The sequence below is a fragment of the Podarcis vaucheri genome (assembly GCF_965113315.1).
Source record: "Podarcis vaucheri genome assembly, chromosome: 10".
NCBI classification, from domain to species: Eukaryota; Metazoa; Chordata; class Lepidosauria; order Squamata; family Lacertidae; genus Podarcis; species Podarcis vaucheri.
This window is the reverse complement of record NC_138748.1, coordinates 25788347-25815533: the sequence shown is the minus strand read 5'-3', so window position 1 is coordinate 25815533 and position 27187 is coordinate 25788347. Positions and strand designations below refer to the sequence as shown.

At 42.9% G+C, this 27187-nt stretch overlaps 1 protein-coding gene across 4 annotated transcripts in view; it reads left to right on the top strand.

Moving 5' to 3' along the window:
* Nucleotides 1-373: 373 nt before the first annotated feature.
* Nucleotides 374-27187, top strand: part of SLC38A4 (solute carrier family 38 member 4) — a 34602-nt gene continuing 7788 nt past the window's right edge. The window contains exons 1-10 of one of the 4 annotated variants that reach the window (XM_082238628.1): nucleotides 374-512; nucleotides 19031-19275; nucleotides 19806-19896; nucleotides 19988-20103; nucleotides 21978-22051; nucleotides 22735-22827; nucleotides 24621-24702; nucleotides 24798-24880; nucleotides 25003-25061; nucleotides 26614-26892. In XM_082238628.1, coding sequence (XP_082094754.1) covers nucleotides 19157-19275; nucleotides 19806-19896; nucleotides 19988-20103; nucleotides 21978-22051; nucleotides 22735-22827; nucleotides 24621-24702; nucleotides 24798-24880; nucleotides 25003-25061; nucleotides 26614-26892 — 996 coding nt within the window. In that variant the 5' untranslated portion in view covers nucleotides 374-512; nucleotides 19031-19156. Of the gene's footprint in view, nucleotides 513-10113; nucleotides 10136-13450; nucleotides 13591-17372; nucleotides 17531-19030; nucleotides 19276-19805; nucleotides 19897-19987; nucleotides 20104-21977; nucleotides 22052-22734; nucleotides 22828-24620; nucleotides 24703-24797; nucleotides 24881-25002; nucleotides 25062-26613; nucleotides 26893-27187 lie in introns of those variants that run through there. The other 3 variants (XM_082238629.1, XM_082238627.1, XM_082238626.1) reach the window with 3 other exon arrangements.

Below are 27187 nucleotides of genomic sequence, written 5' to 3'. Positions count from 1 at the left end.
GGGGGGGGTGAGTTTAGAAGAGGAGGTAAATTCAAAAGGCCTGTGGAATATTTGTAGATGCCTGGCTTTTTCTTGCTTGTTTTTTAATGGCTTGAGGGGTGAAGCCCGCAATCCCGAGACAAGTGACGAGCCGGGAACAAAACAACAGCCAAAGCGCACTGCTCCGTCTGTATGCATTCAGGCGATGTGTTGCGCATTCGCCCTCCAGAGCTGCCAAACAAGTCTCCACCTGGGAGAGGATGCTTTTTTGTTGACATCTCAGGTTGCCCGCTCGCTGCCATTGGTGGGTGGTTTTTTCCCCCCTGGAAGGGAGGGAGGGGTCCGCCTGCAAGCAGAGGCTGGGGATGCTGCCCCCTGTCACATGATGGAAATTTCCACTCTTTCCGAAAGAGAGGAAAGGGAAGAAAGGCGAGGGAGAGGGTCTCTGGCCACACTTTCTTTGCGCGTCTTCTGAGCAACAACATCCTCATGTCCCAAGTGCCTCTACCTAAAAGAATTCGCCAGCATTCAAGGTGAGTAACACACTGGAGATTTAACTCTCTTCCTCGATGAAATACTAAGCGGCTTTAAAGCCCCCCATGAGCTGCTCGATTTTTATTTCCAAGGAATTACAGACGAGACGGCACAGCCAAATAATAGACGTTACCGATCTACAGGTATCTTTCTGTGTCCCCCGCAGGGAGGCTGCTGGGCGGCTGCAGCTGGGAAACGAGTGTCTCTCTCTCGGAATCCCGGGTTGGCTTTTCCCATTTCAAACCATCCCGCGTCGTTGGCGGGGTGGCCGCAGCTGCGTGTGTGTGTGCGCGCGTGTGGACTGCCAACCACGTCTGATCGAGGCTCTCGCGATCAGAGAAGGTGGCGGGGGGGGTGAGAAGAAGGGGCTTCCAACTGACAGGCAGAACCCTTGTGGGTGCCTATGTTTCTCAGGCGCGTCGCTCCCCGCCACGAGAGGAGCGGGCGTTCAGACGTAATCGGTTCCGTGTCAACCCTTGAGCTGACGATTGCGCGAGCTAAGGAGAGAGGCGCGGCAAGTCGGTGTGGCAAGGAAATAGGGTCAGGCAGGGTGCTGGAGAGACGGGGTGCCAGGGACCCATCTCAGTGGGTGGAGACGGAATGGATATTGATGATCCAAAGTATATGGGGAAGCGTAAGGCAAAGTTTAGTTTCAGCCAGACGCTGCAGTGCGATTTAACCAAATACTGGGGTACAGGAAGGCGAGGATTGCTGCAGCCTGGGCTTGCAGGATGACCCCCCAAAAAAGCTCCGATTGTCCTTTATTCAGTAAGAAAGGCGCTCAAAAGCAGCAGCAGTTTACTTTGGCAACCAAGCGCAGCCGCAACTGCCCAGGCTATATACTGTATGCGTTTCCCTCGTCTCCCTCCCTGGTCGTGACTCCCGCGAAGCTTGGCTCCCCCGCCCGTCCGCCTTCCCTCGGCGGCTTGACCACGGAGCACGATGCCCCCGACGGCGGAGAGGAGGAGCCTCGCACGGGAAGGTCTCTTGCGCACGCGCTCCTCTCCCAGCAAGCGGGGAGCCCCCTGCGCCTCGCCGCCCGCTTCCTTTGTCTCCGCCCGCGAGACGCTCGCCGCTCGGAGGCCGAGCTCCGTCTGGGCGCGTGGAGCGCGCGGCGGGGAAGCCGCTTTGCGGGCGCGCGCGGCCTCCTCTTGGTCGAGGGGAGCGCCGCTTTGCTCCCTCCAAACGGCCCGGGGCAAGCTGAGTTGCGCTAGGAGGCTTCTCCCTCGAGGGGGCGCTGCAGAGCAACAGGCGCCATTTGGACACGCATGGACAGAGGGCCTCGGCTAGGGTTGGATGTGCTGCATATCAGCTCCCTCTTTGCCTTCAGGCCCCGAGGGGGACAGGCGTCAGGATTCCCAGAGAGATCTGGCTGGCCATTGGGATAGCAGAATTCTGCAGGAGATGGGCCTCTTATGTTCTGACATGTGTGGCTTCGCAAGCAGGTAGCCCCAGTTTTCATTTGAGTGGAAGGAATAGTGCTGGCCAACTAGCTAAGCTTTCCTGGGTAAGAATTGCCCAGCTAGCAGCCTGGCTGTCTTTTCCCTGGGCACCTGAAGGAGAAGGAGGAGTGGAATTGGTGATCATGTGAAAGGTCCTATTATCCCCCACCAGCGATTTGAAGTAGGGACTTGAGCTTGTCTAGAAAGCAGGTGTGTTTGGGCATTTCCACATATACCCCGTCCGTGGCTCTGACTTTGCATCAGTTCTGTCATAAACTTGTCCTGCAAGTTATAACCACCGCTGTGAGGTGGCCTTGTTAGATAGGGCCAGTAGAAATGGCAACAAAAATAGCGCTGCTCCTGCGAAACTGAAACAAAATGTTGCATTGCTCCTGCATTAGCGGAAACAAAATGTTGCACTGCTCTTGCAAAAGCGGAAGCAAAGTGTTGCACTGCCCCCACAAAACAAATAAATGTTGCTGCTTTTAAATGTTCTAGCCATCAAGCCATGTTTTTTCCCCAGAACACCCCCTTTCACCACCACTCAACAGACTCTCAGTATTTCCTGGCAACCGTACTTTACATGATCAGTTCTCGCTGGGCTGTTTTGAGGGGGGGTCAAGAAGTCGTCTCCCATTCCAATCCCCCCCTTCATTTTGTTTTTAACTTTTGCAAATTAATTGATGTCTTGAGGAAGACTTCAATGCAATCCTATGCATGCCCTAATGGTGCTGTACCACTACTATTAAAACCATAGTAGCCCATATGTGCATTGAAGGCCTTCAAAAATCCATCCCAAAATACCGTACTCAAATGCTCTTCCAGTTTACTGCTACTTATTGTATCAGTCCATCCTGTCTGAAGAGAATTCTTCCTGATTTGCAGTACTAAATTAAATGTCAAGTAAATGCATAAATAGGGATGGACAAATACGTCTATTAGTTTCTATTAGTTTCTCATTTTTCCATTCTTAAATTCAGTTTTCCACATTTCCAAACAATATGCCTTTAAAAAAAAGAATCCTCACAAAAATTCAGCAATTTTTTGTACAATTTTCTCCTAATATATTTTTATGCAGTTTCAACTAATACACATTTTTGCAATCAGTTTTCCCCAGTATAAAACATTTTTATGTAATTGTCATGAATATATGCCTTTTTATTCACACTTGCCCCTAATATATGCATTCGTTGGAGAATGAATAATTTGGAGAAGGGCTAATTTCAAAGGATAGCTGTGTTCACATTTTGGTTTGAGTAGTGCAACTTAGGTAGTTTCTTGTTAAAAGTGCAAATAAAATGGAATGTCTCCCCTGTCCCTATGCATGTATAAGGGCATTTTTCTGCTTTGGAGTAAACCTTTACAGAAAAAGGAAACCATTGAGAAAATAACTGGTTCCAGAAGAGGAAGAGAGATAAGAAGACAAGTTTGAGCCGCAGGATCACTGGAAAGAAACCGAGCCTATTTTTCTGTGTCATTTTTATCTATTTAGTCTGATAGACATACCGTATTTTTCGCTCTATAGGACGCACTTTTTCTCCTTCAAAAATGAAGGGGAAATGTGTGTGCGTCCTATGGAGCGAAGACGCCGTAGCCCTGCGACCCTCTCCCGGCTGGAGAGGTGACACGCAGCTATGGCAGGAGCCTCTATAGCAGCGCGTCACCTCCCCAGCCAGGAGAAGGTCGCAGGTGCTTCTTTAGCCCCGCGTGCGCTCTCCCGGCTGGGGAGGTGACGCGTGGCTATGGCAGGAGCCTGTCCGCTGCGCCTTTCCGCTGCTCCCTGGCCTGCTCTTTGGGGCTGGTGGTGGGCTTCCCCCCGCCAGCCCCAAAGAGCAGGTCGAAAGGAACCTGAAGCCTGGAGAGCGAGAGGGGTCAGTGCACACCGACCCCTCTCGCTCTCCAGGCTTCCAAGGTAGCCGCCTGAACGCACCTTAAAGACACCTTGTTTTAGAGTGGGAAAACAAGAGGGGGAAAGTTCTCCCCCTCTCTGTGCAGCGCCTCCTGCCGCTTCACTGAAGGGGCGCTGGGCAGAGAGGGGGAAATTTTTTTCCCCTTGTTCTCCCCCCTCTAAAACAAAGTGCGTCCTATTGTCCGGTGCGTCCAATGGTGCGAAAAATACGGTAGTTGAAGGAACATTTTCAGGTGTGGTATTGCTATACAAAAGCACAGGTCTTAGCTGAGGAACTAAAATGACAGCAGGCTATATTTTGTTGCATGATGTGTGTATATGTGTGTGTTATATACAGTGTCAGTGCCGAGCTCTTTTGCACTCTATGCAAGGCTAACTGCTTGCCTCCCTGCAAAAAATAAAATAAAAATTATTATTATTATTTTAATGCTAACTTCAGTTTTCAAAAACATGTCTTGTAAAAATGATAAACTTCCTCAAAATATAAAAGAAAAGCAAAACATTACCAGAAACTTTATAACTAATTGGTATAAAATTGTCCCTCAAAGATCAGTTTTTGCACCACTCTGAGACTTGCGCCCTAGGCAATGGCCTAATGATAGCATGGGCCCTGGTGATCTCTAAATTATGGAAATGATAGCAATCTTTCAAACAGTTGTCTATGTTTCTTCCAAAAAGTCCTCTGTTTCTTAGAAGCAGCATGGCAGCTATGTGATGTGGAGGTTGCTATGGTGAACCCACAGCCTTTATTTAATGCTGTACCAAAGTAAACAGCCATGCCATAGCAGCCATCTCTGTTAGTGCTGTTATTCAGTAAGCCTGTCCACACCACCGTCACTGGTTGCCTCCCTCCCACCTCTTGTTTTGATCTGGAAATTGTCTTCTGGGGAGGTCCAAGCAAAAGAAGAAGAAGAAAGCAGTAGCTGCAAACAGAATCAACACTTTTTAACACAGCCATTATTTTTATAGGTGTTTTAGATATACTTCAGCTTAAAAGATGCCACTTCGCCCACCAGTGCTGCAGGATGACCTTTGTTGTTTACAAGGTTTGCTCAATATCTCATGCCCCTTCAAATAAAGTAGGCTAGGAATATAGTTTGATCTGGTTATATACGTTTTTTTAATGTCGGGTCCACACTTTCTGTTGCTCCCCCAACATACTGACAATTCGCCTGACATAAGTGGTAGTGCTCAAGTTATTGGGGGTTGATGGGGAGGAAGAGAATGTAATTAAATTCACAAGCCTCACTTCCTCCTCCTCCAGTGCTGGCCAACTCACAAGCCCTCCCCTTCCCCAAAATAGTGCCTAAGCAGGCCACTATGAGGGGAGGCAGGTTGCCTCTCCGCTATAATGTGTGGTGGGTGAACACTTCCCTCCCCTGTGAGAGGATATTCCCAGATATTCTGCCCATTAATTAGCAGGAGGAACTGAACGTTGGGGGTGGAGACGCTGCTTCAGGTATACCTGAACGGTCAAGGCCATTTAGGGTTTTAAAGGTCAGCACCAACACTTTGATTTATGCTTGGAATCGTACTGGGAACCAATGTAGGTCTTTCAGGACTGGTGTTATATGGTCTCAGCAGCCACTCCCAGTCACCAGTCAAGCTGCTACAATGGCCTTTTCACTTCTGGGCAAAGGAAACACTGGCCCTGTCTTCCCCACAAGAGTAACCATAGGAAGGGATATCAAAACATATGAAGAGCATTGCATGCTCAGGCCAAGGGCCTGTTATAGTTCAGCATTCTTTCCCACCATGGCTAACTATGTGCCTATGGGCAGTGGCGTAGCGTGGGTTGTCAGCACCCGGGGCAAGGCAAGTAATTTGCGCCCCTTAACCCGTGGATTTGCGCCCCCTAACCTGTGGATTTGCGCCCCCTAACCCTAACCCCCAGATGTTGCGCCCAGTGCGGCCGGCCCCCCCTGCACCCCCCACGCTACGCCACTGCCTATGAGAAGCCTGAAAGCAAGAGTTAAGTGCATCAGCACTCTCCCATCTGCGATTTTCAGCACCTGGTTGGAAGAAGAAGATAAACTGCAGTCGTTTGAATGGATACATACTTGTTAACCCATAGTACTGCTTATAAATTTGGATATATTGGGCCACCATGGGTATGTTTGGTACCTGTGGACTGGCTGCCTAGTGCATATACGTAGAAATGTCTCCTGTGCATTTATGACAAACTTAAAGTCCAGAGCTATATAGAAACTTGAGTCTTAAGTGCTCTAGGCCCCATTTGTTTCAAAGGCTCTGGCACAGTGAGCCACTTTGAGAAGTCGGCTGTGTGCTATTATGCATTACTGCGACAGTTAATGTGTACTTTCAATAACTATTTAGGCTCTAGAGAACAGTCATAGATTAAATTACATTTTTAGAAAGGGAGATTTTTATTAGAAATTTATTTTATTCATTTTGGCTATGTGAGAGATGGGACATTTTTAGCCAATCCAGTGATATTTCTGAGGATTTGTTTTTCTTTTCTGTGAACAAGAGTAAGAGCTGCATATGTTACGTAAGTCTTAACAAAGTATTCTTTTCTACATTACCAATAAACATTATTACCAATAAACATTCCCATGTGGGCTGACATGGGAATAGGCTATGGAGATATATCTAAATCTATCCCTGCTTTGTTCTGGAAAATCTGAATGGATGGAGCATGTTGTTTGTTCCAAGTGACTATATGGAAAGCTGTTGAAGACAGCTGAGCAAGCCATTCTTTCTCAGCAGTCAGTAATGATGAGCGGAATAGAAGGGGGAGGGGTAAGAGGAAGAGAGATATTCAGGTAACTCAGGTTTCCCTGATGAAGTCACTTACACAGTCATTGTATGGTGGAACTGGGTCATATGAAGGTTCCCAGTACACAGTGAGTGCAGTTTTTGGAAAGTCACAGAAAACTACCATAGTGGATTTTTGTCACACCTCATATCACTCCTAAGACAGGCAGCTAGGCATGTGTCTGGTACTCCTATACAGTCAGAAACATGCAGAAATCCAGATTCTATAACCTAGTCTAATTTACCTAGGTAGGAATCTACCAGTATTCTAGGTAATATTCACTCAACCACACTCACTGCTTCACAGGCAGCTGACGTGAGGCTATGTCCGCATACAGTATCAACCAAGGTTCTTTTATCACTAAGGAATCATGCTACATTTATACAGGCACAAGCAAAAGTAATTTTTGTATTATGATAGGATTTTTGGAAAAGCGACTTCTAATAATAGTAATATGTATTCTTAAACATTACACTGCCTAGTTTGTTTTCCATTTTCTTAGTGAAATTTAAGGTTTTCTCACACTTTTTTTTTAAGCTTAGCAAGTAAACCCTACCACACGTCACTGTTTGGTACTTGTCTTCAAAAAGCATTGTCTAGGATAAATGGTTGACATACACCCGTTAATGATTAGCTGTGTTGATTCATAAAATAAATGCATACTCTGTCCTGGGAATTTCATTGTGAAACTGATGGAAGAAGAGAGAAGAATCTTGAGTCCAACACAGGGAACCCCAGAATATGATCAAATAATGTACCACACAGGGACTCAGTCACGCATTTGTTCAACTGACAGTGTGCATGTCTGTTCAGAAGTAAGTCCCATTGAATTTAATGGGACTTAGTACTCTCAAGCAAGCGTACATAGGTCTTCAGTCCAAATTGTGCTTTATCATGTAACTGCAAGCACATTCTTAATAAGATGCTGATTTTAAATAATAGATGAGTATGAACATAATTTGCATTGCATTACAATCCATAAATTAGTCGGACCATGCTATGATTTGTTCATATTTGTTAGCAAATATGAGTTAAATGGAATAATCTTTTAATAAATGCATTTTAGACACAATGACACTTGCCTTCAATAGATCATTTAATAAAGCATTTAGAAAAGTCACCATGCAAATTAGCTTATACCCTCTGGTGGCTAAAGAGTGTATAGTGCTAGTCCTGAGGGTATTTAATCCACAAGAAAAGCAACTATCCTTTCAGTTTTAGCAATCTGTTCTGATGCAAAACAGGGATGAGAAAGCTCCCAGCACAACTGCCAACCTGCCCATCAACAGAAGGGTACACTGAGTCTGCTACCAAAATAAAACCATCTGCAAATATCAGAGAACAGATTTTGAAGGAGGCCCATTCATATGTAGCCATGAGAACTGGCTATATCCAAGACCATGAAATGTAACTGTTCCAGCCTAAAGAGTCTAACCTCCACATTAACATAGCAAATGCCACTCACAACATACATTCTTTTTTCCATATTGTGACAACGATGTGAAAGAGCTACCTGGTCCAGAAACTCTTCCATGCTATTGTCACTGTCTTGCTTTCCTATCTCAACTCCTGCCACTTGGAATGAGAAACACATGCCATGTGTGATATTCCTATCACATTTCAAATTAGACACATGCAGCCCATCCACAGTCTCGATATACAGAAATCTTTCCCTTTCCTCACAAGCCCATGGCTCCTCTGTCACAAGCATTTTAGAAATACCGTAATTTAAAGTAGAAATCCTAGGGAATAAAACAATACCTGAAAAATAAAATAAAGTAATGAATGGAAAGTGTATCCAACACACTAGTTTTAAAGCAAAATGTAACTCACCATGGATTACTTATTGCTATTGATAAAAAGATCTGTGAAGACTTTTTTTGATAGGCAGGCTAAAAACACACACACACACACACTGGTGAATCATCATATTTAAATAGTGCATCTGAGAAAGGATTCAGGAACAAATATGTACCAAAGCACTGGGCAGCCGTACTTGTGGAGTTCAAGCTAAGCAAACATCTGTTGCAAAGTCTCATATTGGGCTTGTTTTCTTAGATTTCCTCCCTCCCCAAGGGGGTCATGGACACAACCTTGCAAATTGTGTTTTTGAGATTTACGAAATTGCAAATCAGCATTAGCACAAAATTAAACCATTGTGTCATAAACGCGGTGCAAGGACTTTCTGATACAGGAAAATGCATTTGCTACCAAAAGATCCTTGCTCATTTTTCTACTTCTTTTTTTGCATAGGTCGTTTGAGCAGGGCACCCATTTCATGATGATCCATTGCTACATGACCACAAAAAACTAATAATACAATTCAAAGACATCGGGCCTCTTTTTATTATAATTTTTCTTTGAAAAAACAAGCAAACATTGTCCTGTCAAAATATGGAAAACTTGCTTAACAATAGTTGCAAGGGTGCATTTTCATGGACATTTCTCCCACATGATCATTGCAAATATTCTTGTGGCTTGGATGGTAGCTACAGGAAGCACACCTGCATCTGAACTATCTGGCTCCATCCTCTTTCCCCACCCTACAAATGTTTGCCAAAGCTGTGGTGGTGGGTGGAGGGGAAGTAAATATCGTGTGGCAGAAATAATGGATGGAGTACAGAGGGGCATGAGAAGGGTAGTAGGAGAGACAGGATTAGAACCCTCCTCCTTTTTTTAAACAAAAATCCCCACTTTTCCTGTAAAAAAATAATGGGCTATTGTACAAGCTCCTGTATGCCTGGCACATTCTGCTAAGCGTAACCAGTAGAATTATTTTAGCCAAAAGGTTTTCTTAGTAGATTGAAGGCAAACATCATTAAGAAGAGTGAAACCTTGCCAAATTCAGGCTTCTCTCTAATCTGCCGTGTATTGCATAACACAAGGAGGGTATTGCTTCACAGAGCTTACATCACTTTTGAACTGGTCGCTTTCTGCCCTCTCTGCTGACGACCAAAAGCAAAGCCTCTGGTACTTTATCGTTTATCATACACCTCTGGGCTGACCTCGGCCGAAAAGGTTGTCCCCGGGGTTTTCTCACTGTGGTTCTCTTCGCCCAGCATATTGTCGGGCGGGTGCTGTTTGCCCTCTGCATAGTATTGATCAGGCCTTGGCGGGTACAGCCTGGAGGAACATGGGTTCAAGTCGCTGCTGCCCAGGCATGAACTCTTTGGATGAGTCACAGACTTGTTATCAGCAACTGATCTCTTGGCAAAGGGCTGGAACTTTTTACTGGCTCGATCACATTAGTCAGCACGGGAATTAAGCATTAACTTTTCCCCGTCTAGGTCTTCATCTTCTTTCAAAATGCCGTGTCATATGCTCAAGGATCAAGCTGCGATGTTTCGCATGTAGGGCGAGGGGGCTGGGATTGGGAGGTGGGGTGGGGTGGAGGGGCGGGTGCCGTGAACTAATAGCTCAAACACTTTGTGCCCTAGAAGTAGTTTCTCCCCATCCCACAAATGAACCATCTGCTTGAGGAGTTGAGGAGTGGTAAGAGTTGTGTCGATTGTAGGTTCAGGGGTGGAGGTGGCACTTAGGACAAGATGCCCTCAGTGGGGGCCCCTTCTTCTCACTGCCATCACAACTGCCAAAGGGAAAGGCAACTCGGGAAAGGCTCCCCCTTTGCCTGCTTGTCTCTTCTGAATACAGACAGGCATTTTATGCCTGCTTTTCTGCAGTCAAATGATTCCTGCACAGCATCCATAACGATGTTAGCTATCCCGCCATTGGTCACTATGTGATGTCAGAAATGCCCTTTTCGCTGGTGGCATGCCAGTTTTAGAATATCTTTCCCTTTAAAATAGGGACTTGGTGCCTAATCTTTTTCTCACTTCAGTGCCCAGTGAAAACCTATCTGTTTGCAGAGGAATTTGCCGAGGATATCAGTTTTAATTAGTTATTCTCTGCATTTGGACAATTTTGGTTTTAATTAGACTTGTCTTATCTGCTTTTGTAATAAAGTGGGTTTCGTACGGTGATTGTTTCATTTAAACAAGATGTAATCATATTGAGCTTGTTTATAATGAAGGGCAGGTTAGAGATATTCTAAATAAATGTATAAATATAATAACAAATCTACAGAAAAGGTCAGTGTATTGGATAGAATGAGATGATAGAATCAGAAACCAACATTATTCTAAAGTTACGTGGAATAATGGCTGACACCAGTTTTTTTAAGTGAGGAAAAGCCACTAAATGAAGCATGTTTGTTGAGTGTAAAAAATATTCTTTTGCTAGCGGTGCACTTAAGTAATTTTAGACTCTGGGCTTAACAATGTTATAGGAGGTGCTTTTTAAAAAGATGGTAATGTGTGTTATTTCAGTGTGGAGAGTGAGTCTTGTTACTTTGAGGGGTGCACCTGCTCATTCTGCTGAGTTGGGTTCTACATATCCATCCCAATGTTCTGTCCTGGTGGCATTACTAGATATATCCTTGAACTTTTTTTTGTATGTGTACTTTGTGAAGTTTGCTTTTCAGTAAAATCATAGGTAAACTTGTGAAAATGACAGGGTGAAAATTTGGTTTCTTTCTGTTGTGCCACATTCCAAAGGAAATTGGTTTGTTATGTTTTTCATCTTCAAATCATTGTAAGGCTAATGGACAACAATTTTGGCATCTCTCAGTTTTTAATTTTTCCAGTCTTGTTCCACATTTCCACAACAGTTCACAAATTGCATCTTTTCTGAAGTCCTCATGAAAATTCATCATCAGCGTTTTAGTGTGAATATCTTCTAATAGTCAAATTTTCATGAAATGCAGCTTAATGTATTGCATTTTTTATGTTGTCTTCACTATATATACATTTTTGGGCACGTTTTACCCCAGCAAATACATTTCTTGTCTGGAGAACTGCATTTCAAAATTAGGAGAATTGCCAATTTTGAAGAAGAGCTGTGTTTCTGTTTGCATATTGTTTCTGAAAGTGCGAATTAAATAGGTTTGCCTTCAAATGAGAACCCAGCTGAAGTGACTCAGGATAATGTATCTGGCAGAAGCCTTAACTTGTCAAATGCTAGATGTTGACCAAACTGCACTTTCCTTCTCATTCTGTGAATACTTACATGGCTTCCCCAGAGCCCTTTCCCTTCTCTCAAGGCAGGCATTTCCCCGAGGACACTTTTTCACAGCTGGTGAAGTGTTGAGTCTTCACTGCTGGTACACAGAAGGAGCTTGTCTAAGGTAGATCTATACCCTTGAGGGAATAGAGTTTCAAGAGTAGAGTGTGATGTGTGACCGGCTTTAATGCAGACCCACCTAATCCATATTTTACTCTTTGGAATCAAATGCACATTCAGGGTGGAGAATATATTTCTACCTATAAATTTGTTTTTATTGTTGCACTGTGTCCAGCTACATGATTTCCCAATGGACAGTCAGAAATTGGACTGACACAAAATGGCTACCGTACCTGATATTTCTAAATTGACAGATTGTTCCTAAATCTGTAATCATCACTGGTTTTCCATGGGACCGGGATGGCACTGATGATAGATTAAAATTAGAATTAATAAGAACAGAAATTAGAATGAATGCTGGTATGCGGGTAGAGGACTACCATAACTATTGATATATCCTGGGTTTTGGTTATATCATGGTTGGATTCAAAGGTGCTTGGCTTGTTGCAAAGTGTTGTGCAAGAGTTGCGCCCCATTCCCATTGATTTCCCCACTTGCCCTGCAGCCCTTTCCACCCATCCCTCATAGTTCAATCTAGAGAATCTCCTGGTTCTCAGAGTACAACTTCTCAGATGTAAGTCCCATTGACTTCAGTGGAACTGACTCCCAGGTGATTGTATATATTCTACACTGTATAGCATTAAAACCTCAAAAGCAGACTTTCAGAGGTAGCTGGGAGAAGCCCTGGAATAGGACAGCTTCATTGCACAAGAACAAGGTGGCTTGTGCTTCTCTGGCCCTGACGTATTATTCTGTATTGACTATCTGGAAGTAGATAACAGAGGTTTGTTTTTGAGGTACTTTTTAAAAAATAAGAGAAACCCAAACCTCGAATACTCATATTTCCTGTGCAATATGGAATTAAGACAATAACTGTGGTTGTGCTTGGATCAATAAAATGATCCAATTCAGCATTCTATTTTCTGAGTTTGAGTATCCACAGGGAGGTTTACGTGTAAGGTATGAGAACAATATCAATACCAGATGCTAATGCAAAACCTCTGGGAATCAGGTATACTGCCACTGATCATGGAAGTTCACAACTCATTTATTACCATGATTGACTTATCACTCTTATAGTAATATTTTTTTTCCATTGACGTGTTAATTAGTGGCTTCTTGCAGCAAGGAATGTCATCGCTGATTCTGCATTGTGTGAAAAAGTACCTCACTCTGTTGCTTTTGCTTCTCAAACTCTTTGAAAACCTCAGCAGAGCATCTTTGTATTTGAGGCAAGGAGCAAGATAAAAACAAGAGTAGCTGTTGACCTCTTGTAGTCTTGCTTTAGTCTACAGAAATTGTAATATCCAGGAAAAAATACCTTAGAATTCTTATGCCGCTTCTTTGAAAGTACAGATGAGTGAAACAGGCAGTCCACAGTTGCAAAAATCTGTCAGACCTTCTACAGATGTGCATTTTGTACAACTTCCAAGTTCAAAAAGCAAATAGCTCCAGTAACAGTGATGTTTGACCTGAACATGCACCAGGATTTTTTTTTTTTATCTTTTTCCTCTTTTTTAAAAAAAAGGGCTGACGCAAGTAGGACAAATGGAGGTGTTGGGTTATCTTCATTGATGATTGGTTTATCTGATACACTCCCATTTGCTTTTAAATCGTTGTCTAGCTCTAGAAGGTCTTAAATGAGAAAACTCTGAAAGACAGGTGCCATTTTTAAATTAATAAGTTATATCTTGGTGTGGAAACAAGAGAAAGAAAGAAAGAAAGAAAGAAAGAAAGAAAGAAAGAAAGAAAGAAAGAAAGAAAGAAAGGTATTTTTTGCAAGATTCATTATGCTTTTAAGTAAGGGGGTCTTAAAATGAATATGAAATTAACAGTTCATATTTAAATAGAAAAGGGTTACAAAATATTCAGTAGCAGATTTCATATGGTTATTTTTTACTGCCAAATGTTCCTCAACAGTTGGAATTGACTTTGCATGTGTGTGTGTGTGTGTGTGTGTGTGTGTGTGTGTAGAAATTCCATACAATCTTTGATTCTAAATTCTGAGGTAATTTAGCTATCATTGGCTAGATTCGATTTATGTAGCTAATTATTACATTCATAATTGACCAAAGAAAAGGGAAGGTTTTAATATTGCTCATCTTATCAGGGAGGTCACGGAGCTTTTCATCTTCAAAAATGTTAATGCTTTATTTCCCAGAAGGGAGTGCCTTTGTGGCTCTCAATGAAATCTTGTCTGCAGTGCGATTGGCAAATTAATGCAAGTAATAGCGAGTTAAATTCCCATCAATCTAGAAATTGAAAATGATTAGGTCCAATTCATTTGCTTCTCTGTTTCCTTGTGTTTTCTTCATGGAGCACAAGACAGTATACAGGAGTTTCCTGGGTGGTCTCCCATTCAGTTGCTGATCAGACCAGAACCAGCTTAGTTTCTACAAAATTGCTGTCTTCAGGCGATACCCCAAACCAATGGAATTTAGTTCCATGGAAGTCCATACCTGTAGAAACATGCAAGATTTACAACCTGCAAACATGGACGTTATCAAGTCTGTGGCTTGATAATTAGGTATGCTCTTCAGAAAATGGGGCCCAACTCTTCATTGTACTTAAAGGAACGTAATATTTCTGTGGATGTGGTTTCCACTAGGGCTGGCCCACCCATAAGGCAAGGTGAGGCATCCGACTCAGGTGGCAGGTTCCATAGGGCCAGCAGATTTTGCCTGCAAGGAATGCATCACCCACTGCTGCTGCTGCTGCCGCTGCTGCTGCTGCTGCTGCTGCTGCTGGTAGCAGTGACAGTTCCAGCATTAGAGACTGGGTCTGCCTTCCCTTCTGCAGCGCCCCCTCATGCCACCTGTACAGCGTACTCTTGGCAAATAGGAGTCACTGCTGGTCACCTCCCAACCTTGTTTCCAATGTAGATCTTTATACCCCACTTGCTCCTGATGTGCCTCTTCACTGGTGGGGAGAGCACCATTTTGCGGTTTTGCCTGGATACCACTGACAGCTTGCAGAACCCATGGCCAGGGGCAGATTTTGGTAATCTTTGATAATATGGCACCCTGAGTGAGGCAAAAAAATTGGGGGGGGGCCAAGCGTTTTCTCAGTTATGGATCTTTTCAACTTTGCACCCCATTGGCTCGGCTTCCTGTGTAGGGGAACGTCAAGGCTCCATGAAAGCTATTCCTCCCCCCAGTTGCAGCAAGAGCAGAGGAAACAAAGTAGAGTCCTTTTTAATGAGTTTTATTCAATCCTAATATAAGAGACAAAAAAATGCAACAAGCCTTAACAACGGCGTTGCTCCAAACTGGGCTCCTCCTCCCTCCTTCCTAGCAACAGCATCTTCCCTTACGGTGGCCACTTGTCATCAAATGTCTTTGAGTCCTTTGTTCCTGTACTCTTAAAAAAACACCACGTTCTGGGAGAAGGGGGGTCAGAAATACTCTTCAGTGACAACGTGTCATATGGCTGCCCTGCCGTGCCCCCCCCTTCTTCTAACACTTCCCAACTTTTTTGTTGGGAGTCTCTGTGACTTTCCTCAAACCCCTCAAAGCTCTGCTGTATATCAAAGCTGTCTCCCTCTTCTTCTGCAACATCAGGAGAAAGGGGGGTTGGTTTCCACCATTCCTCCTCCTCCATCTTGCCCTCTTGAGTCCAATCCCTGATAGGGAACTGCTTGAATCCAGTGCTGCCAAGGCTCCAGATAACTCCTAGATTATGCAGTTTCAGGATATGCCTACATAATCCTTCCACCTCCTTTGAAACCAGATGGGGCCCACACACCTAAAGAAGCTCCCATAAGCAAATCATTGCTTCGTGTTGATGCCTCTGTGCTCCATTGGCAGAAATATCTGCAGTACTGGGTGAAATATACAGCTCGCATTGATGGTACACAAACATAAATAATGTTATACCCCATTTGAACAGCTTCAGAGTTTGCACGCACCAGCAAGGATTGTGGAGTTGTTAAGGTTTACTCAGGCTTTCCTTGAATCTGTTTACACAGCTAGAGCATCCCAGGCAATTGTACAGCCTGTCCTATTCACGCTTAATGAAATGTAAGTCTCTATTTAATAGTGATGACATCTAAGTGAGGATTTTTATGACTGTATCCTTATCGCACTATTCCAGGGGTCAGCAAACTTTTTCAGCAGGGGGCCGATCCACTGTCCCTCAGACTTTGTGGGGGGCCGGACTATATTTTGGAGGGGAAAAATATGAACGAATTCCTATGCCCCACAAATAACCCAGAGATGCATTTTAAATAAAAGCACACATTCTACTCATGTAAAAACACTAGGCAGGCCCCACAAATAACCCAGAGATGCATTTTAAATAAAAGGACACATTCTACCCATGTAAAAACACGCTGATTCCCGGACCGTCCGTGGGCCAGATTTATAAGGCGATTGGGCTGGATCTGGCCCCCGGGCCTTAGTTTGCCTACCCGTGCACTATTCTCTAATCAGAAGGAAAGCCCATATAGTTCAATAGGACTTGCTCCCACGTCAATGAGTATAGGATCACAACCTTAGTCACATTCTTTGTTCACCATTTTGGGTCAATCTCAGGTCACCATGTGCCTGCTATGAGTTTTGAACTCTGTCTGATGGTCTTGGTTACACTGTCAGGGTCACCTCTCCTGTGATGGAGAGAGAATAGGCAAGTGACTGTGTTCTAAAGAGGCATTTTACTTTATTTGAACTCAGTTTAGTTTGATTCTGCAAGCCAATCCAAAATAGAAGCAATTTAAGCGTTTCTCAGGTTAGAATAACACACTATAGGAAACAAGTCCTCCGTTTCAATGTTGGACTAAAACAATATTGGCCTGAATCCAGCTTTAATTTTATTCAGCTAGTTGCAGAGACAGCCACATATGGGATGCACAACTTGCATCCACATTGCAGAATGCACCCAGAAAATTCAGTATGCCCCAGATGAGCATTGGGATATGGATCCACATCCAAGCGTGCATTGATTTGCAAGTAAATCGGATGTGCACAACGAAGACTGCGCAAGGATCTGCCTTGATAGATTGCAGTGATCATTTTGTAAACCAGGTTTCAGCTAAACTGGAAAAACAAAAAAAAGACATTATAAATGCCTTATAACATTGTGACACCAGATGGCGCAGTAGAGCTGAAATTGAAACTTCATGAAATGTTCCATTGTGAATTTTAAAACAGGTTTTTCCCCAGAGCATTTTAGAGTGTATTTTTAATAGCTATGTAGATGCAGGCCCAAAGCTATAGCAAAAAGGGGGGGAAAGTTGAATAAATACTAATTGTCTGTTATATATTACCCTAAATCTTTCTCTTGAATAATGTCAGTAAAAAAGAATTTAGCTATTTTTCCTCTGGAAGATTAATAATTTTTGTGGTTACTTGGATTTGGGAACTTTTTAGCTAGTTTTTCTTTATGTGATTTTAAACTTTCTTTCAGGTGGCATTTTACTTTCAAATATGCTACTGTCCTTTTAAGTTCAGATACAGATTTTGAATATGCATTGGGTCATAATGCAATGTCATTCTGCTGGCCAGAGGACAAAATAGCTTGCCAGAGGACAAAGTAACATGGCAAAGACAACATAATTTTGTGTTGCTCTAACTGGAGTTCCTTGTATCTCAGCAATCAGTCCTCTGAAATGTTAGCCTAGTTTTCTCTGACCTAATGCCAGATTAGGTGATCACTCTCACACGGGGACTGGAGTGATCACACAGAAAGCCATATGCAGTTTGCCTGTCTCTGGTAGGAAACTATATCAAACAGCATGGTGTTCTTATTGTTTTCTTTAAAAATGATACTGCATATTTTAAATAACAGGCTTTGCTATCTGCTTTTCAATCTGAAATCTTTAACTTCAAGCCACTGGGTGGGTACTGGAAAATATGCTTATGTTCTCTGCACATCAACTCTTCAGTGTTTTCATGCTATAAATAAATATATGACAGGACGCTTGTTGGGAACGGTATGTTTACACTCAACAAAATGGTGACAGTTTTCTCGTTGTCGAGTGACTGATATTCCATGTTGAAAAAATATGAAATTCTTATTAAATTTGGGGCTAAAGAAATTACAGCTGCTTATGCTGCTGAGATTTCTCATAACATTCAGTTCTGCAACATTTTGAATGCCATTTTGAATGCTAAAATGCCATATATGTGGGGCTTTCAAGTTTATGGGACTTAATTTTGCTGGAACACTATATCCAATAAATGTGTTATACTGGCAAATATAGAGTTGAAGTGCTGATAGTTTCTTGGCGAACAACTATGTGATTCTGTTTCCTTGCCTGTGGTTATTCTCAGCAATAACCATGATTGTAAGTAATTGAATATTTCTTAAGCCATTGAAAAATGTGCTGTTCAAATATTCTATAGGAATTAGAGTTTAACATGTATCTGTGCATTTGGATCAGGAATGTAAACTGCTATCAATGTCAATTAATTACAAATGCTAATCAAAATGACCATGCCTGTAATAGATAGATAAAGACATAGATATTAAAAAAGAAACAGATAAGAATATATTATTTCATCAAATAGATGATGGAAAGTTTTGTGCAGACATCTTGAGTTGATGAATTTGTGGGTGGTTTTGGTATAGCAGTTTTATTGCAATTGTGGTGTTGGTAAAATGGGGAGGAAGGGAATCAGGTGTGGCACCTTGAGCTCATTTGAGGAAAGGTGGGAAGGTAAATGATGATGGTGCCCTTCAGTCAAGTGCTACAATCCTATTTAATACAGGGCTTCACATGGAGCTGCTGGGTTCCCCATTCACATCAATGAAAGGAACTGACATGTGCATGCAAAAATAATGCTTGATCTTGTCTGCCTACGTCAGTCGCTACATCAGGGCAGCTATACTGCATCTCTTTCAGATGGATGATGACTTGTGTGACTTATCATTCATATTATTTCCTCTTTTTTGCTCACATGAGTTCTTATTTTTTGTGAGCTTCCTTGACCCAGTTTTTAGAGGAAAGGCTTGCTTAAATAAATAAATAAATGTGACATATTAATGATAATAATAATGCTGACGAAAGCTCCTTGATTATTAAGATATAATTCTTCCCTACATCGTTTTGAAAATAAACTCTGGATAGAATTTTAATTTACTCAGAATTTTCCCAGAGGGGAAAGGTAGTTTTTTTAAAAAACAAAATGAACATAACCCCGAGTGATGCTCCCACACATTTTACCTAATTTGAGGAAATTTTTAATGAAGTCTTTGGTTTTCTGTTTATAGAACGGAGTGTTCTGAGAGTCAACATATTGCGAAGGCGGAAGCTTTAAAGCAGAAGGTACAGTTCTGTTGACACTGAAGACGCCTCGGGGTTGTGTGTGTGTGTACTCGAAATCGCTGACAGCTCAAATGGATCGCATGGAACTGCGAAAAGTCAACACAGACCTTGACGAGGAGAGCAACAGCGGCGATAGCACTGAAGACACCTATACCGATATGGGAGATCCAGAAAAGGCCACTATTAGCAGGTACAATTAATTGCCAGAATGAGAAGGTAAAAAAGGCAAGCCTACCCACTCGGTCGTTACTTGAGGAACACACAGTTCTAAGTGGGTCACATATCACAAAATTTAATGATAATGTACACTGTTCTGCTTAGTATACTTGCATTTAATGAGTTAAGCAAGGCATCCGTCTACGTTTTTGTAGGAGTTTTGCATGTCTAGATAGGCTTTCCTAAACAAAACTGCTTCTAGCAGGTGCCAGAAATAGTGTGGTGAAGGCACCTGTCTGATGTCAATTGGCAAGGAGTTCCAAAGTTGTAGGCGCAGCCATAATAAAAGAATGATTTCATACAAGGGGAAAATGAGTATCTTGTGGCACTCGTACCAGTGCCAGTTCTGCATTGCAGTTATTGTAATATCGTTGAGATTTCTAAATATTATTGGAAGATGCTTAAAGCAATACCGGTGTAAAACCGAAGCCCGAATTTTAAAGTGCAAAGACATTTATTTCTTCTTTCCTTGCTTATTTGTTCGTTTCTTTGTTTTGTTTTTAGTCACTTTGTTGGTGATGATGCTGAAAGTCAGAAGTTCCTTACCAACGGCTTTCTGGGCAAAAAGAAATTGGAAAATTATGCAGATGAATATGTAAGTCCATTAGTCACAGTTGAGTTGCAGCGGTTTCCTTGCAGATGCACAACATAACTAATGCCACATTTTCCTTGTTCTATTCCAACAGAATCCAGGAGATATTTCATTTGGAATGTCATCATTTAACCTGAGCAATGCCATCATGGGCAGTGGAATCTTGGGGCTGTCCTATGCCATGGCCAACACTGGAATCATACTTTTTGTGTAGGTATCCACAATGTGGTTTGGGGAGGGATGGGACAATCTTAGTTGGAGCTATGATATCCTGAAATAAGAAATTATTTTTGTGTGTGTGTGTGTGTATAATGAGTTGGGTCTAGACTTAGTCATGTTCAGAGCAGACCTACTTTTGTTGCAATAATGCAAAGACGTTGGGGAAGCATTGCAGAACAACAAATACATCCACCACTAATGCAGAATTAGTGGGTCAGGGATGCAGGTGGCGCTGTGGTCTAAACCACTGAGCCTCTTGGGCTTGCCGATCAGAAGGTCAGTGGTTCGAATCCACACGATGGGGTGAGCACCCGTTGCTCTGTCCCAGCTTCGGCCAACCTAGCAGTTTGAAAGCACGCCAGTGCAAGTAGATAAATAGGTACCCTTGCGGCAGGAAGGTAAACGGTGTTTCCATACGCTCTGGTTTCCATCACAGTTGCACCAGAAGCTGTTTATTCATGCTGGCCACATGACCTGGAAAGCTGTCTGTGGACAAACGCCGGCTCCCTTGGGCTGAAAGCGAGATGAGCGCCACAACCCCTTAGTCGCCTTCGACTGGACTTAACCGTCCAGGGGTCCTTTACCTTTACCTTTTTTTTAGACCTACTTTTGTTGCATTAATGCAATAATATTGGGGAAACATTGCAGAACCACAAATCACATCCACCACTAATACACTATTAGTGGGTCAATGACACGTTGCAGAATACAGCTGTCAAAAAACGGGGGGGGGGGGGTCTGGAAGGGCACACACGCTGTAGCACAATCCAGTGCTGTTATCAGTGCTGTGGTCACATTCAAGACAGTGTCTCTCTCACTCAGGATCCCATATCACACTTTGAGACTTGCCTTAGATACTTACTCCAAAAATCTATCTAATGCATTTATTATTGGTCAACTATCCTGCTTATAACTTGGCTATATTAATTTATATTTGAGGGGGGGAGTCCATCTCTCTCTCTGTGTTCCATGACATAGCAGCAACATTGTAATTCCAACTGGGACAAATATGCCAAAGGAATAAATAACTCACCTAATTTGTATTTGTGGAATCGAATTGATACTACCCCTACTGTGGAGACTGGAAGAGAATGCTCTCTGTCCATATGGCACTAAATCTGAAACTCTGTGAAAAGAAATATGTCTATAGACACTCTGCCCCCTAACATCTGACTGTGCCAAATGCTAACTGTGATGGCATGTAGCTGACATACACTATCCATATAGCATATGTTTTGACAGGCAACAGCAGATGCTGCTGAGGGACTTTCAAACTATATAGCTAGACCTATCAGTCTGGGAGACATCTTATTACAAAGCTTTCCAGATCAGCAAATGATTTTATTCCTTAAAACCTGTGTTGTGATACTTTCTAATTTGGAGAAAGGCTGAATGAAAAGTTTAGATCGTCGTCTTGCATTATTTAAAAAGAAAAGAAGGAACACTTTTGGTATTCTTCAAAAAAATAGAGACCTGAGGGAAGCACATTGCAGCACTGATAAAAGACACAAAATATAAAGCTTTTAAATATATTTGCTCTATTCGGCAATCTGTGGGTCAAACTGCAAGCTATGTTAAATATATTTTAGCATTTAATATGCCATAGTTTTAAGCATGTTTTATTCTGTGTTGGATTTAGACTAGATAAGATATATAAAAAAAACTCTTAGAATACACTGAGGAATGTTGTCTTTGTAGGCCTTTGAACCTTATAGTCAATGTCCTTCAAAATGAAAGTTCTTTCCCCTTTACTGAACTTAAAATAGCACACCTGAATTGATGTCTCTACAAAGGAATGGATAACTTATCTGTGTAGTTCATTTTATCCTTGCTCATGGATTTATAACTTCTGTTCTTACTTACAGAATCCTGCTGCTCAGTGTAGCCATAATGTCTCTCTATTCGGTTCACCTGTTGCTGAAGACATCCAAAGAAGGAGGTATGCCATTTATTAGCTAGGTGGCAGGCGAGTCATTTGAGGAGACCACATCCCAACCAGGCAGACAAAAAATCAAGTTTAACTTGTGCACTGTTTGACACACTAAAGACAGAAATAGCAAAGAACAATGACCCAGATCTCCTCAGGAACAATGACAGTGTTGTCACAAGCCCATATTATGGCGGCCAGCTTTTATGCCCCACTGCCTGACTGGACATGGAACCAGCCAATACCCGATCAGTCAGTGAGGCACAGCCCACCAGTGAGGCCTCTGATTGGCCCATTTGATTTTCACTTTTTGGAGGGCAGTTCCACACTTTGGCCCAGCCGGCCAGGAAAATTCCCAAATGGCCAGCCAAAACTCATGTGCTCTGGCAGCCAGGGATAGTGGCTGAATGTGAGGGGCCACAATTGCTGCCCACCCAGGAAAGGAGTACGTGGCCATTATAGGCACAAACTAGAATTAATCAGCCTTAATTTCCATTGATATCGGGGGGGGGGGGGTCGAGAGAAACAATCACATACTTAGACAATGGACATGGAAATAGCTTTCCAGTGACTGCCCCTTCGCCCCACTATTATGTATGGTTACCCTCTGAATTTGCTTCCTTCAGAGAGTTGTGCGAAACCCAATCAGTGAAAAGATATTTGAAGTAACACATTTTCTTTCCTGTTGCTCCTAGGTTCACTAATATACGAAAAATTAGGTGAAAAGGCATTTGGATGGCCTGGAAAAATGAGTGCTTTTGTTTCTCTTACGATGCAGAACATTGGAGGTGAGTGGGAAATGTCTTTTTAATGAGAGGGTTTATAATGAAAGTAATTTTCTTATAATAAAGAAATGGGGTGGGGATGTCTGCTGTTGGTGCCACAGCAGCCCTTAGTGCTGCACCATAGAAATAAACTCTTAATTATGGTCCCCAATACAGTAATTACCATACAATGACATTTCTGATACTGAAAGCTATTTTTATACTCATGTTAATGTCCCATAGAGAGAGCCCAATGCATGGCATTCATGATCGACTTAAAAACCTAAATACAATATACAATGTAGGACCCTTTCCTCTGTTATATTTGGCAGTCAAGGTTGCATGATTCCTAATTTTGATCCTTTATAGCTATCATTGGGCTGGGGAACCTTTTTTCTCCAAAGGGCCGCATTTCTTCGCAGTGAACTTTCCAAATGCCAGTGGCGATGGAGCCCAAGGCCAAAGTGGGTGTGACTCTTCCCTTTGGCCTGGTTCTAACCTCATTAATCCTGTATAATACTTAAAGCACAAGCAGAGCAGTGAAATGAAATTACAGGAACCCAAAATCTAATGGGAAGTACTTTATGTGCTGTGTGTTGCTAGCTTATCATTGTACAGTGGTACCTCAGGTTACAGACGCTTCAGGTTACAGACACCTCAGGCTACAGACTCCGCTAACCCAGAAATATTACCTCAGGTTAAGAACTTTGCTTCAGGATGAGAACAGAAATCGCACAATGGCGGTGCTGCAGCAGCGGGAGGCCCCATTAGCTGAAGTGATACCTCAGGTTAAGAACAGTTTCAGGTTAAGAACTCGGACCTCCAGAACGAGTTAAGTTCATAACCCAAGGTATCACTCTAACAGCACAAAATGTGCTTCAGTTTTCTCAGGGAATCAGGACTGGGGAGGCAGGCACATATTTTTTGAGGGGGCACCAGGCACCCCCACAACAGGATCCCTCACCGGAGCCTGAATTGGTCCAATACCACCAGCCACAGCAGAGAAAGGAGAGTTGCCACAACACTGCTGCTCATTCTCCTCATCTGCACTGCGGCACGCTGCCACCGGCAGCTCTACTCCCAAGTAAGGCTTGACCCGGGGGTGCAGCGGGCTCCTTTTGTGCCCTGTCCCCTTGTGGGGGTGCCCCATATGCCTGCCCATATGCCTGGGTGGAGCTAGCCGCCACTCTGCCGCTGTCAGAGCCAACCAACAATATCCTTTGGAAGAGCCAAGTTCAGAGTAGTTGTGGATGCTTCAGTGTTAAGAAACAAGGCACTGCGGTTTTATCCTAACAAAGCCACAATTAGAATGAAATACAGTGCCCTGTTTTTGAGTGCAATGGGAAGGTTTGGTTTATTCAAAAGCAAATGAAGAAGTTTTCCGACTCCTCCTTTTGCCCAAGCATGGAAGAGAGGAATGTGACAGCCCATGCAGGCTGTGACTGATTGTTAGGTCTGAACCAAGCCATACGAAAGCATCCTTAATGACAGAGAAGAACAACGTCAAAATGAGCTGTAACTGTTCTGATCAAAGGGTAAGAAAGCATTTGGTCTTCTGGTTGTCGCATACAGGAATGTAAGGGCCATTGAAACAGGCGGGTAATCCCAGCACCACTATTACAATGATGATGAGAGACTTCAGAAGCAAGGGAGGATGTTCCAGAGTTTAAAACTCATAATTTTCTGAATGAATGATTTCCCCATGTAAGCTGACATGAACAGCATTTCTGTTTAACTGAAAATTTAATGATCTGAATGTTTTGGATACCATTTTTCAGACCTTGTCATCATACTCTATTCATCCTTTCTCGTTTCAGCAATGTCAAGCTACCTCTTCATTATTAAGTACGAACTTCCAGAAGTACTCAGAGCATTTCTAGGGCTTGAAGAGAATTCTGGGTATGGGCTTGGTTACATTTCTTTAATTCAGTGAAGTCTCCTTATAACCTCAACAGATTTGATTGATACATGGGTATTCTGTCTTCTCATTCTAGGGAATGGTATCTAAATGGGAACTACCTTGTGATATTTGTGAGCATTGGTGTGATTCTTCCACTTTCACTTCTGAAGAATTTAGGTAAACCAATCAACTACCTTATTAAAATGCATCTATAATGACTTACCTCTATCAAACTCTTAGAGTTGGCCGTCCAATTTCTCCTGTGGTTTAACTGCGTATTCACTTTGTTGTTTTTGTAGGGTATCTCGGTTATACAAGTGGATTTTCACTTACCTGCATGGTATTCTTCGTAAGTGTGGTAAGTAATTATAGGAAATGGTGTAGCAACATTTGCAGAACAATGTGTGTATGTGTAATATATGTGTAAGTGGTAACAGTGTGCTTATATAGTGTGGACTGTGGCTCCTGCCAGGGGTGCTATTAGAGACATATCACATTCAGGGCACAAGGGCAAATTGGTGCAAATTTGTTACACTTGCTGATTGAAATGTATAGATGCAAATTTAGGATTCTGAGCAAATTGAAGATAGCTGGGGTCTCACCTGTAAACAAAGTTTTTTCACACACGAAAAAAGTTTAAAAGAAGGGGAAGAGGCAGGAGATGTGGGACCTCAGAACAAAAAAACAAGACTAAGTTTACACCATAACTGTTGCAACCGAAGTATGAGCCTGTGGTTTAGCAAGTGTGCTGAGTAGTCCAGAGTGATAAAAATGAGACAAGATCATGACGTGGCCTGGCTGTGTTGTGAATGAGTTTAGAGAAGAAGCAGAGCAGGGTAACTCAACCACGAGAGGCAGAGCTGCAACAGTAGTCTCACCTCAACAGTGTAGTTAGTTGTAGCTGACTTGGGGTGAGGGTAAGGGTCGAGGTGACAGCAAGTTGAGCGCTGCATAGCACACTGCTGTCAGCACTGGATTGCAGCCAGTGTGCCTTACTGCAATGACCTCACCCCTTGTGAATGGCAGTGATGATGATGCTGGAATGCTATCGCTGCAGCCCTGCCTCGCTGGGCAAGCAGCTCCTGGGATTAACCATGCTTCCAAGCTGCAAAGCAGACCTGTTAAGACATCCCAGGCAGTAGACCAAATAAGCATAGGAACCATTCAAATTCAAATCAATTTCCTCTTCCATTTACCTGTCTGCTTTCATCATCATCACACACACACACTTCTTTATGATGCACAGCCCTTTAGGAAACAGCAACCAAAAAAACCCTTTCTTGTGAAAATTTGACAGCTGCATGCTTCAGAATGTTTTCATCTCAATCTCAGTTGAGTTTCTGTGGAGTAAGCAGGATAAGTATTGTAGCCGTCTGCTAATCAAAAGGACACTGGGGCACTGTAATATATGCAAAATGCCCATGAACAAGATGAATAAGCTTTGCTACAGAATGGAGGCTGTCGACCTGCAAGCCCCCCCCCCCTTCAAATGAAATCCTTAAAGTTCCCCATAATTTTTTGTTGCTGCTGCTGGAGAACAAAAAAAATATCCCCTGGGGATTTTGGTGCACATGGCACAGAGTGTGGGAACTAGAGTGGTCCTTCAGAATTCTCTATGCTTTTTAGTGTGCAGAGCAGAACTTTGGAATGCTTCTCTGGAATGTGAGCTCTGTGGTTTCTTTTCCCAATCCCTCCTGACAGTTCTGTTGTGCCATGGATTGATCCCCACTTTAGTGACTGCAGGGAATTAATCACAGACAGCACAAGCAGGAAAACAGAAACATCACCTAATTAGATATAACTTTGTTAGAGAACAATAGCGATGTCTTGCAAAGCCATTCAACATTTCAACTTATTATTTGCCATATTCAGTCTCTTGATATATATGCATATTTGTAATCTTACTTTAGGTCATCTACAAGAAATCCCAAATACCGTGCCCTCTCCCAGTCTTGGGCAGTGGTGCTGGAAATTGGTCCTACAACAGCACCACAGCTCCATTGCATGTTGTGATGCTACCCAACGATTCTGCCAATTCCGAAGTAAACTTTATGTTGGACAGCACCTACAAGCAGTATTCCAGTTTTGAAGAAGCCAAAGATAAGATGCACCAGAGTGGAGTAGAATATGAAGCCCATGGAGAGGACGATGAGAAGTGTACCCCCAAATATTTTGTGTTTAACTCACGGGTAAGGCTCTATGGGACACAGGTGGCGCTGTGGTCTAAACCACAGAGCCTTGGGCTTGCTGATCAGAACGTCGATGGTTCGAATCCCCACGACAGGGTGAGCTCCCATTGCTCGGTCCCTGCTCCTGCCAACCTAGCAGTTCGAAAGCACGTCAAAGTGCAAGTAGATAAATAGGTACCGCTCTGGCAGGAAGGTAAACGGCATTTCCGTGCACTGCTCTGGTTCACCAGAAGTGATTTAGTCTGTACGCTGGAAGCTGTACGCCGGCTCCCTCGGCCGGTAAAGCGAGATGAGC